Raw genomic sequence first — 14776 nt, 5'->3', positions numbered from 1 at the left:
ACAAGGCTTACCATACAGGATCGATTCTTCAATAAACTGCCTAACGCCTATTGTCAACAGAAGCTGAAATGTCTGAAGGGGCATAAAAGCAGAGACATCCTGGGAGATGACAGCCCCTCACCTGCACAGACGACGCTGGCGTCCTCCAGGTGCCCGCAGTTGTGCCCGGCCCCGCCCCTGGGCACGCACTGCCCCAGGTGGCTCTCGCTGCCCACACACTGCACGTCGTCCAGCACGATCTTCCCAGAGCCTGCCCCAAAGTGTGCTCCCATGGGGGCCGCCACAGCCTGGCCACACTGCAGCTGGCGGCACACGACGGTGGCCTCGGCCAGGTCCCAGAGGTCGTCACACACGGTCCCCCACGTGCCCTGGACGAGAACCTCCACGCGGCCTGAGCACCTCCCCGTGCCATCCACCAGCCTCACGGCCATCCAGGCCCCTGAAAAGGAAGAAGGAGGACACTTGGGGACTGACCTTCCCGCCTCTGGAAGTCTCCCTTGGCCCTTTTAAATCTCCAGGTGGTCATAGCCCTGTGTTACAATCATGCAAGATCACACCGTCCACAGGCACCCAATACAGAAAGAAGAGCCAGAATCATCTTCAGTTTCAAGGCCCTTCAGTGAGACTTCAGCCCTCTTCTAACGGTGAAAATCTCTTTATAGAATTTCCAGAATCCCTAGGTTCTCCTAGAAACAACCTATGTTATTCCCTCGCCATGCACAGGGATAGAAATATGAGAGGTCAGTACATATAATGGGATATGAAACAAGATTATCTGTAGGCAGACCATAGCCAAACAGACCCCCTGTCATCCAGAGGATGCTAGTCTTAGAGCAACTTGGTCCCTCTGTCCCATAAGTCTTAATGGCTTCACTATGTAAAGGAGTCTGAAGACAGGAGCTGACAGCAGTTGTTTGGGAGTTTAGTGCCAGAGCCTCAGAGAGTCACTAACTTAACCACTTCTTTCTTTTTACAGCCCCCTGTGGTGGGGGATGGGTTCCCATTTTATGGATGAAGAAACTGAGACTCAGAGGGGTGAAGAGCATTGCTCTGCATCCCGAGGCGTGTACGTGGGCTGCCTCCCACTGTGCCTGGGGTTGCCCTCCGACGTGGAGAAACGCCTTTCTCCACACTACCCATCAGCCCTTAATTTCTCAGCCATACCTGCAGGTGGAGGTGTCGAGGCCTCAGAGGCTGTGGTCAGTGAAGGCTCTGAGAAACTGTCAGCTAGAAGGGACAACAAAGCTAGGTCACCGCCAGCCAGTACAGTGGAAAGAATCAAAGTACACTGCTAGAAGGACTCATTTTAAGACCCTTCTGAAAGCATTCTGTTTTCTTTTGATTTATCTAAGTAGGGCACTCTCACCATCAAACAAGATTGTTTAATTTATTTATTATATATTCATGGTAAACTTTCGTGTGTGTGTTTTTAGGGCCACACGCTCGGCATATGGAAGTTCCCAGGCCAAGGGTCCAATCGGAGCTGTAGATGCTGGCCTACGCCACAGCCACAACAATGTGGGATCCAAGCCGTGTCTGTGACCTATACCACAGCTCACGGCAACGCCAGATCCTTAACCCACTGAGCGAGGCCAGGGATCGAACTCACGTCCTCATGGATACTAGTTGGGCTCGTTAACCGCTGAGCCACGATGGGAACTCCTGTTCATGGTAAACTTATCCTTAAATCCTTGGCTCCGTAGAAATAAATTGTTTTTAAAAATAGAAGATAAATTTAAGAACATCCAAAAAACCCACTTAGAACAATTCTTGACATAAAAAAATAAATAAGATACAAGGGTATACTGTACAGCACAGGGAAAGATAGCCATTATTTTGTAATAAATTTGAATACAGTAAATTTATTTTTAAAAAATCACTATTTTATACCCCTGAAACTAATACAATTTTTTCTTTAGCCCTCTAAGTTATCTTTCTTTAAGTTTTATTGACGTATAGTTGATTTCCAAGGTTGGGATAATTTCTTGTAAGAGTCATTTTGGACTTCTAACCTCCATGATTAATTGTAAGATGGGACATCTGTCTTTTATTTTTTGAGTCCTTATGGGTTTTTTTAATTTATTTTTTTAATTTTTTATTTTATTTTTTAATTTTTAAAAATTTTTTGGTCTTTTTTTGTTTTTTTTTAGGGCTGCACCAGCGGCATATGGAGGTTCCCAGGCTAGGGGTCGAATCGGAGCTGTTGCTGCCAACCTACACCACAGCCGCAGCAACGCGGGATCCGAGCCGCGTCATTGACCTACACCACAGTTCACGGCAATGCCGGATCCTTAACCCACTGAGCGAGGCCAGGGATCAAACCAGTAACCTCACGGTTCCTAGTCGGAATCATATCCGCTGCGCCACGACGGGAACTCCTTTTTTTTTTCATTTTTTAAAAGTTCTATTGAAGTATAATTGATTTACAATGTTGTGATCGTTACTACATTTGTCCTAGTTTTAAAATTTTTTATTATAATTGATAATATAATATTGTTAATCAACTCTAATTAAAATAAAGAACCAGAAAAAACCTTAAGAACATCATATTTAAGAGAATGTAAAGGAAATGAAGGCAGCATTTATGAATTAATAATGCTGTGTGTCATCATTTATTTTAAAATAGTCAGTGCAAAGAAAGTGAGACAGAATATCTGCATTTCAAAGGCTTTTAACTCAGTCAGAAGCTAGAATAAATGCACAAATAATTATCATCTGAAGTGGATTATGAGGGACGTCAACAGAAAAGCTACAAATACAGAGACTATGTCTCCTTGTGGCGACCAGAGGAAGCTACCTGCAGAAGGGGAGCCGTGAAGACACCATAGGACTTCAGCAGGTGGAAGGGGCAGGGAGAGCTGGCTGCAGGTAGCACGGGTCCTGGGGAACAGCAACCCAGATTTACATGTTCAGGGAGATGAGGTCCTACGTTGTTTTAATTTGATTAGAATACTGTGGTAGCATATGCATTAATCCCACACACCTGGGGTTCCCTTTTCCCTTAATCGTATTACACAGAGAACTTCCAAAGAGAGGGTACATGAAGAAAAGGGGTCAAGTGCATTTCATAAGCATGACTTTTGGTGGGGATTTTATGGGGTTGCATATTAAAGGCTTCTAGATACCTTGCAGTAAAGAAACCTAACTTGTTTAATGCAATGTTCCCTAAATTCATGAGACCATAGAATCTGTGTGTGTGTCTGTGTGTGGAGTGGGGGGAGGGAGATTCATCTTAACATCTTGTGGAACTAGTGGTTCTGGGAGTTCATATAAAAAATAAACATCTTTATTTGAGTACCTCGAAGGTCCTGGTAGGGGTAGAGACTCCTAGCAACATTTTTTTTTTTAACACTAAATTTCCATGTTTGTTCTTATTTCTAGAAATATGAAGTTACTTGTAAACTTGAATAAGTACATAGAATATAAGTTTTGATGTTAACTTTAAAAAGCTGCATATTTTTGTACCTATTGGTGTCTGCTCTTCCCCAGAGGTGATGGGGGCAACCGTTATTTCAGCAGCTACAGAGAAAAGAAAACATCGATTAGTGATGAGTATACAGAACGCATGAACAGTAACACAAAGAAGCAAACTAAAGCTGAGCGGGGAAGGGCTAGCCAGCCCTCGAAACCGGAGTCTGGTATCTTGTGAAACACAAGAAGGCACGTCTAAAGGGCTGAGTGAATGTCCAGCCTGCAGACCTGATCGCCAAGTCTGGGATGTCTTAGTCCATCACATACTACGTACAAAAGAGCATCGGTTTCCTGATCTCTAAAACTGGGAGTCAAATCTCTAAGACAAGAATGAGGTTCATAAACTAAGAAGTAAACGAAATGTGATCTTAATATCCTCACTTCAATTATTTCATTATTGGGGGGAAAATGAACACACTAGCCACAAAATAAATACTGAAATAGAAAATGTAACAAATACCTTTCACAACGGCATCAAAAACTACAGAATTCTTATGATAAGTCCAATAAACAAGTGCACAATTTGCAGGTGGAAAAATACACAATATTGATGACACAAAGACCTAAGCAAATGAGGAGATACTCTGTGCAGATGGATCAGAAAACTCAATCCTGTTACAATGCCAATTTCCCCCAAATTTATACACAGACTTAATGCAATCCACTTGGATCATCCCAGCAGACATTTTTTTTGTACAAATGGAGAATTGGTTCTAAAATTTTATATGTCAGAAAGACAAAGAAGGAGTTCCCTTTGTGGTACAGTGGAAACAAACCCGACTAGGAACCATGAGGTTGAGGATTCCATCCCTGGCCTCGCTCAGTAGGTTAAGGATCTGGTGTTGCAGACGCAGCTTGGATCCTGAGTTGCTGTGGCTGTGGTGTAGGCCGGCAGCTGTAGCTCTGATTTGACCCCTAACCTGGAACTTCCATATGCCATAGGTGTGGCCCTAAAAAGACCAAAAAAAAAAAGAAAGAAAGAAAGAAAGAAAAGAAAGAAAAAGAACTAGCTTAGCCAAATATATATATATATATATATATATATATATATATACACACATATATATACATATATATATATGTTTTTGTCCTTTTAGGGCCGCATACGTGGCATATGGAGGTTCCCAGGCTAGGGGTCTAATCAGAGCTGTAGCCGCCAGCCTACCCCACAGCCACAGCAATGCCAGATCAGAGCTGCCTCTGCGACCTACACCGCAGCTCACGGCAACACCGGATCCTTAACCCACTGAGCACGGCCAGGGATCAAACCTGCAACCTCATGGTTCCTAGTAGGATTTGTTTCCACTGCGACACGAAGGAAACTCCAGCCAAAATAATTTTTTAAAAGAGGAAAAAAGAACAAACTCAGAGCACTGGTGTTACCTGATTTCAAGATTACCCTAAAGCTGCAGTAATCAAGACAGTGTGATGTGGGCAGGAGCACTGTCATATAAATCAGTGGAACAAAAGGGAATTTAGAAATAGACTCCTATATTAATGGTTTTTTTATTTTTGACAAAAGTGCCAAGGTATTTCAGTGGAGTTAGAAGCTCCTTTTCAACTGGGATGATTAGACGTTTCTATGTAAAAAAAAAATCCTTTGATCCATATTTTGAACCATGTTTAAAAAACAACAAAAATGAATTAACAGAGTTAAGAGAAAAACCTATAACTATAAAACTTCTATAAGAAAACAGGAGAAAATACATGAGATATTTGGTTACATGAAGATTCCTTAGATAAAACACAAAAGTATAGCTCATTAAAGAAAAAACCTGGTAAACTAGACTTTATTAAAATTAAAATTTAAATTTTCTGCTCTTCTAAAAACACTTAAGAAAATGAAGATAGGTCACAGGCTGGGAAAAATATCTGCAAAGCACATAACTAAGAAGATACTTGTTTCCAGAATATATAAAGACCTGTCTTAGAACACAGTAAGACAACCCAGCTTAAAATGAAAAGAATAAAATAAAAGACTTGAACAGACACTTCACCAAAGAAGAGATGCAAATAAGGTATGAAAATGTCAGTATCATCAGTCATTAGGGAAAGGCAAATTAAAACCACAAAGAGATACCACTATGGCATTAGAGACGAGACTACAATGACCAGACAAAACCCAGATAATCCAAAGTGTTGACAAAGATGCTGAGCAACTGTAACTCTCAAGCATTGCTGATGGGAATGCAAAATGCAACAGTGGCTTGGGAAAACTGTTTGCAACTTGTCTGTGGATGTTTTTAACAACTTAATAAGAGTCAAAAATTGGAAATAAATTCAATATCCATCAAGTGATAAATGGATAAACAAATTCTGGTACATCCAGGTACTGGAATACTACTCAGCAATTAAAAAGAATGGATGCCTGATACATGGAATTAAATGGATGAATCTCAAAAATATTATGCTAAGTAAGGAAGCTCAGCACAAAATACTGCATATTATTTTAATATGTTATATAATATTCTGGCATGACAAACCTATAGAAACAGCAATCGTATTGCTTGTTGCCAGGGTCTGAAGGTCAGGAGAGGGGACTGACTACGAAGGAGCAAGAGGGAACTTTTAAGGTAACGGAAACGTAATATATCTTAAGAGTGGTAATGGTTACACGACTAATCATTTAGCGAAATTCTCTGAGCTACAAGATGATTTTCACTATAGGTTAATTATATCCTGATAGACCTAACTTTTTAAAAAGAGATAACTCTGACTGAATACAAACAATGGACTGGAGTGTTGGGTGCCTGTTGGCAGGGGAGTCAGGAGAAGTCCAAGTTCATCCAAGTGGGAAGAGGTGATGAAAATTTGGATGAGGACAGTGGCTCACAGACGAAGAGCAGGCCGTGAATGCCACTTCAGGCTCCTAGCTATACACAAAAAAATTATTCATCCAAAGACACTTGTTTATTTGCAAAATACTAGATATCCAAATTTTTGCATAAATCTTAAAAATTTACTTAAATATTCTTGCTTGGATGTTTACCTTTGAATACATATAACCATAAAAACACATAAATTAAAAACAACCAAGGAAGTGACTCACAAATAAAAAGTTCAACTTACCAGATAGACTAGTTTTTGTTGATAATGGTGATGACAGGTGTGTTGGTAACAATGATGCTGATAACGATGGTACTGACCATGACAATGGTGACAATGGTGCTGAGGATACCAGTGGTGGTGATGGTGATGTCGACAAAGGTGATGAGGACAATGGTGGTGATGGTGCTGAGGATACCAGTGGTGATGATGGTGATGAGGATACTAGTGGTGGTGATGGTGATGAGGACAACGGCAATGATGGTGATGAGGATAACATTGCTGGTGATGAGGACAACGGCAATGATGGTGATGAGGATAACATTGCTGGTGATGGTGATGAGGACAATGGTGGTGATGGTGCTGAGGACAATGGCAATGATGGTGATGAGGATAACATTGCTGGTGGTGGTGATGGTGATGACGACAATGGTGGTGACGAGGATACCAGTGGTGGTGAAGGTGATGAGGACAATGGCAATGATGGTGCTGAGGACAATGGCAATGCTGGTGATGAGGATAACATTGCTGGTGATGGTGATGATGACAATGGTGATGATGGTGCTGAGGATACCAGTGGTGGTGATGGTGCTGAGGACAATGGTGGTGACGAGGATACCAGTGGTGGTGAAGGTGATGAGGACAATGGTGATGATGGTGCTGAGGATACCAGTGATGGTGATGGTGCTGAGGACAATGGCAATGATGGTGATGAGGATAACATTGCTGGTGATGGTGATGATGACAATGGTGATGATGGTGATGAGGACAATGGCAATGATGGTGATGAGGATAACATTGCTGGTGATGTTGATGAGGACAATGGTGGTGACGAGGATACCAGTGGTGGTGAAGGTGATGAGGACAATGCTGATGATGGTGCTGAGGATACCAGTGGTGGTGATGGTGCTGAGGACAATGGCAATGGTGATGAGGATAACATTGCTGGTGATGGTGATGATGACAATGGTGATGATGGTGATGAGGATAACATTGCTGGTGGTGGTGATGGTGATGACGACAATGGTGGTGATGAGGATACCAGTGGTGGTGATGGTGATGAGGACAATGGCAATGATGGTGATGAGGATAACATTGCTGGTGATGGTGATGATGAAAATGGTGATGATGGTGCTGAGGATACCAGTGGTGGTGATGGTGATGAGGACAATGGTGATGATGGTGCTGAGGATACCAGTGGTGGTGATGGTGATGAGGACAATGGCAATGATGGTGATGAGGATAACATTGCTGGTGATGGTGATGATGACAATGGTGATGATGGTGCTGAGGATACCAGTGGTGGTGATGGTGATGAGGACAATGGCAATGATGGTGATGAGGATAACATTGCTGGTGGTGGTGATGGTGATGACGACAATGGTGGTGATGAGGATACCAGTGGTGGTGAAGGTGATGAGGACAATGGTGCTGAGGATACCAATGGTGGTGATGGTGATGATGACAATGGCAATGATGGTGATGAGGATAACATTGCTGGTGATGGTGATGATGACAATGGTGATGATGGTGATGAGGATAACATTGCTGGTGATGGTGATGATGACAATGGTGATGATGGTGCTGAGGATACCAGTGGTGGTGATGGTGATGACGACAATGGTGGTGACGAGGACACCAGTGGTGGTGAAGGTGATGAGGACAATGGCAATGATGGTGCTGAGGACAATGGCAATGATCGTGATGAGGATAACATTGCTGGTGATGGTGATGATGACAATGGTGATGATGGTGCTGAGGATACCAGTGGTGGTGAAGGTGATGAGGACAATGGCAATGATGGTGATGAGGATAACATTGCTGGTGGTGGTGATGGTGATGATGACAATGGTGATGATGGTGATGAGGACAATGGTGATGATGGTCTTGAGGATAACAGTGGTGATGATGGTGACAACAATGATGACAATGATGGTGATAATGGTGATAAGAGTGATGATGATGACAATGATGATGGTGGTGACAATGGTGACGAAGATGATGGTGACGAGGATGATGATGAAGAAGATAATTCTGCTTCTATTTATTAGGATAAGAAAGATTCCTTCTGTATTTTGTTTTCAGACAGTGGTTTTCAAAGTGTTGTTCCCAGACCAGCAGCATAACCATCCCAGACTTGGAAACGCAAATTCTCACATCCCACCCTACTGATTCAGAAACTTTGTGGGTATAGCCCAGCAGTCTGTGTTTTAATAAACCCTCTGAGTAGTTCTGATGCACATTAAAGTTTTTTTTTTTTAAATGCTGCTTTAGGAGTTCCCATCGTGGCTCAGTGGTTAACCAATCCAACTAGGAACTATGAGGTTGCATGTTCGATCCCTGCCCTTGCTCACTGGGTTAAGGATCCGGCGTTGCCATGAGCTGTGGTGTAGGTCACAGACGTGGCTCAGATCCTGCATTGCTGTGGCTCTGGCGTAGGCTGGTGGCTACAGCTCCGATTAGACCCCTAGCCTGGGAACCTCCGTATAATGTGGGAGTGGCCCTAGAAATGGCAAAAAGACAAAAAACAAAAAACAAAAAACCCCCCGCTGCTTTAGAATAAAAAGAAATGACTGAAATGGTCCCATGGTTTTTCCTAGTGGCAAAAGTACTCTAAAACTGCCTCAGTCTAAAGTTTCAACTGATGCCATTCTTTGGCTATAAGGAAGGATCAAGCCTCACAAACTCCAGGGGGAAAGTGGTAATTTTCTCTCAAATGAGTGATTTGTGAAGACTAGCGAGCACAGTCATAGAAACTATATCCTAAAGTCAATGACTTAACTACACTCCTTCAACGGCCCTGGACACCTGTGGACGTCTGGTCATTGAGTTCTGACTGGGGAAGATTTTTGCACCATGTGATAGGGTAGGTGGCTAACTTGCTGATGTGGCACCTCAGGGCAGAGCTCTCCACCAAGCCACCCAGGTGCCTGGAACCTGCCCTCTGGCAGCTGCTCAGAAGAGAGGCCATTCAGGCCAGGATTAGCATGTTTGGGGGGAGGAGAGGAGGTCAGCACTGCACGTGTCTGTGTTCTAACTTCCATCTGTTACATAGCTTGGACTATGGACTAGGAAACCTTTGAGGCTTCAGGGGATATGGACCAAGCAAACCAGCCTCTGCAAATTGCCTAAAGCTTGACTGAACACAGGCATTTGCATTCCATTGCTATCACATGGAATGGACATTAGCCCGATGGAACCAGGAGGTGGTCGAATAGGACACAGAAAGAGCCCAAATCAGTATTACCTGGAGGGGAGGGCCTGGGGTTAGAGAACCCATTAGTTGAAGAGAGGAAACCACCAGACACCCCCTGCCTCCGGGAGGAGGCCCTGGCCTCGCTGCTCATTCTCTGGAGCGACCCCTTCTGCCCACGAGCCGTTTAAAACTCGAAGCCCCCTCACCCGAGCAGATGGCTCCGGCATCCTCCTCGTGTCCACAGTTGTGAGTGAACCAGGCGTCGTGGGCACACAGGGCCAGGTGGCTCTCCTCGCCGCTGCAGTGCACACTGTCCAGGAGGATCTTTCCAAGGCCTGGGCCGAAGTGGGCGCCCGGGGGCGCGGACACTGCCAGGCCGCACCCAAGCTGTCTGCACACGACCTGCGCCTCCTCCAGGCCCCAGCCGTCATCACACACCGACCCCCAGGTGCCCTGGTAGGAAACCTCCACCCGCCCAGAGCATCTTCCTGGGCCATCCACCAGTCTCAGCCCGGGCTGGGCTTCTGGGGAAAGAAAGTCCAGGTGAGGTTTTGAAACTTACCTATTGGACTCGCCCATCTGCCTGGCTTACAAATTAAGGGACTCTTTTTACTCCACACGTGCAAGAAGGTTCTAGGAACATGCTCCCTTACGATCACACTCCTGTGTGATGTGTCCTGCACGAGTCACTCAACAAAGCGGGTTAGACGGCAGAGTATGCATTCGGTGCTTTGGGACATGACATCAGCAGGTTAGACGGGAACAATTAAGAACGTGTATTTCCATCAGTGGGGAAATGAAACAAATGGTTTTTCAAAAAAAAATGTAACGCTGCAGCAGTTACAAGTAGGGAAATGTATACGCATATATACATTTATATATATTTAAATACATACATATGTATATGTGTGCATATCAACCTGGATCCACCTCACAATGTGCATGGAGTAAAGAATAAAAGGTATTAAATGATATGTCGGGATTTATAGAATCTGTGCGAAAGAAAAACCAAATATTGTAATGAGATCCCCTAACTTATTTGTAAAAATATTAAAAATGGACTATAAAGCTATACACAAAATTCAAGAGACCCTCTGTCTCTGAGGAGGGAAAGAGCAGAGCCTGGGACTGGGGGATTTGGGGAACTTTAAATTTATCCATGACGTTTTATTTCTTGCTAGGACTGGACCACCAATGTAATAAAATGCAAGCATCAGTCATGTCCAGGTAAAGGGGATGTGGTTATTTGCTTTCTTACTTCCCGAATGTTCTTAAACTGTTTCTCTGGAACAGCAGAAAAGTGAGCCTGATCAGGTGATCAGGTTTCAAAGCCTCTGGGAGGCCCAGCTGCTCCGCCCCAGGCCTGGGGGCGGGGACCCTATTCCCTCTTACCATGGTCTTTCCCCAGCACCCCGGAGGCCCCAACTGCACAGCTCCCCAGGGTCTTTCTGCGCTGTGAGAATCTCCCCAGGGGTTCACGAGAGCCATGACACTTCCTGCCAGGAAGGTTTCTGACCTGATGGGCTGGGCCCTGGGATCCTGGCTCTGTGACTTGAAGATGGTGGGTTGGCCACAGGTAGAGCTAGAATGATAGAGAGACGGTGATTAGGGTAGAAACTTCTTCCGAGACAGACACAAGGGCACTTCAGAAGAGGACTTGAGAGGCAGCTGGCGGACAGCCACCAGCTATGCCACACCTTCCCAGAACGTCGGGACTGGCCACAAGCTCATGATGAACCCGGTTGCTAGGGCAGTGTCAAGTTCAGGATGCTGATAGAAAACTCCTAAGTGTGAAGTTCCCCTTGAGGCGCCGTGGAAATGAATCTGACCAGCATCCATGAAGACACAGGTTCGATCCCTGGCCTCGCTCAGTGAGTTAAGGATCCGGTGTTGCTGTGGCTGTGGCGTAGGCTGGCAGCTAGAGCTCTGATTCAACCCCTAGCCCGGGAACTTCCGTATGCCATGGGTATGGTCCTAAAAAAACAAACAAAAACCAAACAAAACTCCTAAGTGTGACCTTGCTGCCCTCAAATGCCTTGCCCCCTTTGACCCCTCTATCAGCTCCAGGTTTTGCAGGGGCAAAAGTTTTAAAAACCATAGTATTCACACACAGCCTGGTTCTCTTGGATGAGCCCGCAGAGGATAACCCAGTGACAGGACCTCCCATGTGCCGTCTGGAGGCTAAGGCTGTCTCTTTACAGGACTCATGATGAAGTCATTGCCATACCTGATAGGGTCGTTGGTGACTTTTCCTTCTCTGCTGATTCTGAAAAATAAAATTTGTTAAAATTGGCTTCATTAGTTTGCTCCCACGTGAAACCCTAATGCTTCTTTCTGTGGAGGGATATTAGTACCAAGAGGGGCTACTGGCGTTTCCCAGAGCCATGCCTTGAGTGTCTCCTGAGCAGGAGGATTTGCCTTCACTCTGCTCGGTCTGGGGAGACTGCCCTGAACCAAGACCCAAGTTTCCCCAACAGGGATCAGACAGCCTGTCCACAGTCATTCACTGTTTCAATAAACGTTCCCTGGGGGCCTATAATGGGCCAAGCATGGTGATGAGTGCTAGAGATACAATGATGAGAAAGGCAGATAAGACCCTTGTCCACTGGAGCTTAAAACCTGGTTCTGAAGGTGACACTGGGCATCACATCGTCCCCAGATCCCTTGGTAGTGAATTTCCCCATCCTTCCTATGGGCTTAAAATGGGGAAAGTGGCACATACAAGGCATCACATCCATTTTTCCTTGTTTTAACTCATGGCTCATGGACCCACCTGATGATGTGATCGGGTGGTTAACGTCTTCTGGGATGGTGGGAGGTGAGAGAGCTGTTGGGAAGGCAACAATACAAGGGAAATGACTCCGTATTAACACTGAATGGAAAGAGAAGGATTTTTTCCACCTGTTCAGGAGAAGAATTCAATTTGCTGAATACAAGCTCACTCGACTTAGAGCATTTTACTTTTAACATTGAAAATAGCCTTGAAGACCTCATGCCAGACACAAAAGGCCACAGACATTGTATGATGCGGCTTATAGGGAATACCCAGAACAGGTATATCCACAGACACAGAACGCAAGGTGGCGACTGCCAGGGGCTGGGGGAGGAACGCGGCTATTAGCAAAGAGCAGGAGCGCTGCACCCTCTCCAACCAGCTCAGCAGCCGTGGAGCAGAATCCCATCTCCCTTGAACAGCGCTGTTCCAGGACGCGGCTCAAGGCACGGCCACCCACCCTCGTGGCGCATGACTGTGGGCCAGGCTCTCCGCTGAGTGCTTTACACCAGCTCGCTGATTTAACTGGCATGACAGCCCCTTGAAATACATAGTTATCATCCCCAGTTTTCAGATGAGGAAACGGAAGCACAGAGAGGTAAAGAAACCCGCTGAAGGTCACACAGCTGGGATGCAGAAGAGAAGGGCCCCAAACCGCACAGGCCAGCAGCTGGCTCTGTGCAGTGCCCCATTCCATGCATGGGACATGCCATTCAGGCTACGGAGGCGTCCTTCATCACTTAGACACGAGAACTAAGAATTTAATGCCTTCACTCGCTCCTTTGGGATGCTTTGGAAGTGGATGCAAATCTGCTGGTGGGTCAGCGGAGTTGTGTTCATTATTTCATCCAAGCTTTAGTTATTCTCTGATCTAAAGAACACTGAATGCTCACCAGACAGCAGACACTGTTCTCGAGACCGTGTGTGGGTGTGTGTGTGTAGCTGGGGACAATGTCAGAGACGAGGAAGATAAGGATTCTGCTCTGAGAAGCTAACGATGTCATGGGAGAAACAAGCCAACACACACACACACACACAAAACCATCCAGGAAGGAGTAAGAACTAAAGTGAGAGCTGATAGGAGTTCCCGTTGTGGCTCAGTGGTTAGCGAATCCGACTAGGAACCATGAGGTTGTGGGTTCGATCCCTGGCCTTGCTCAGTGGGTGAAGGATCCGGCGTTGCCGTGAGCTGTGGTGTAGGTCGCAGACGCAGCTTGGATCCTGCACTGCTGTGGCTGTGGCGTAGGCCGGCGTCTACAGCTCCGATTAGCCCCCTAGCCTGGGAACCTCCATATGCCATGAGTGCAGCCATAGAGAAGACAATAAATAAATACATAAATAAAGTGAGAGCTGGTGAAGAGCTGTGGGCGTAGAAGTGGGAACTTTTGCCCCAGCCTGGGGAGGGGAGGCTGGGACGAGGCGTTCTGGGGCCCGAGGCTGGTGCTTTAAGGGGTGCCCTGTAGACAACAGACATGTGGGGTTTAGGAGGACTGAGTGCAGAGGGAGCAAATATGTGCAGCCTCGTTCAGAGATCAGCCCATCTTTTCACCCTTAGCTTCCCTTGCTGCAGACGGATCCTCAGAGTTTCTGAGTGGGCCACGTGCCTGGTCAGTGATTTCAGCAGTTAACAGGATTTTATTGCCGTTTAGACAGAAAAAATAGTCTAGAGACTAAGCCCTAGGGCTCTGCAGCCACACTGGCTGTGCTGACATGCCATTGACCTTGGGGACAAGAGTTAACCTCTCTGAGTAGGAGTTTCCTCGCTCAGAAAACGGGGATTATAGACGTTTCCCCATCCGGCCAGGGGGTTAGAGAAGAAAACCCACACGGGGCAGTCAGCTCAGGGACCACCGTGCAGGAAGGCAATGCGGCCCCACAGAAGTAGAGCAGGAGTCACGGGGGCGGGTTAAACTTTCCCGGTAGCCACATTTTCAAAAGTGAAAAGACACCGATGAAATTAATTTCAGTAAGATATCTCATTTCATCCAGTGTGTTCAAAATATTATCATTTCAGCATGTCATCAATATAAAAAATGTTCATGAAGCAGTTTTAAATTCTTTCCACAGCACCAAGGCTTTGAAAGATCCAGGGTGCACCTGAGCCGCACAGCAGGTCTCGGCTCTGCCGAGCCACACAGGCCCCGGGCCTCACTGCAGATTGGCACTGGCTTTGTCAGAATATGAAAAAATACAGTGTGGCTGAAATGTCAGCTGTCACAGATGATAGAGGAGTGAAGGTGGCACTGGCCAGCCCGATAAGATAAGATGACCTGCAACGCGGACTACTGCTC

At 45.7% G+C, this 14776-nt stretch overlaps 1 protein-coding gene across 1 annotated transcript in view; it reads right to left on the bottom strand.

Annotated features, from left to right (window-relative positions):
- LOC125117012 (deleted in malignant brain tumors 1 protein-like) overlaps window positions 1–14776 on the bottom strand; it is an 86742-nt gene that overhangs the window by 57644 nt on the left and 14322 nt on the right. Inside the window, exons 5-6 of the mRNA XM_047762688.1 lie at window positions 9904–10236; window positions 122–439 (exon numbers count right to left, since the gene is read on the bottom strand). Of these exons, the coding sequence (XP_047618644.1) occupies window positions 122–439; window positions 9904–10236 (651 nt within the window). The remainder of the gene's footprint in view (window positions 1–121; window positions 440–9903; window positions 10237–14776) is intronic.

The sequence above is a fragment of the Phacochoerus africanus genome, chromosome 15 (assembly GCF_016906955.1).
Source record: "Phacochoerus africanus isolate WHEZ1 chromosome 15, ROS_Pafr_v1, whole genome shotgun sequence".
Classification (NCBI taxonomy): Eukaryota; Metazoa; Chordata; class Mammalia; order Artiodactyla; family Suidae; genus Phacochoerus; species Phacochoerus africanus.
Note: the sequence above shows the minus strand (reverse complement) of the source record. Positions and strands in the feature narration are given on the sequence as shown.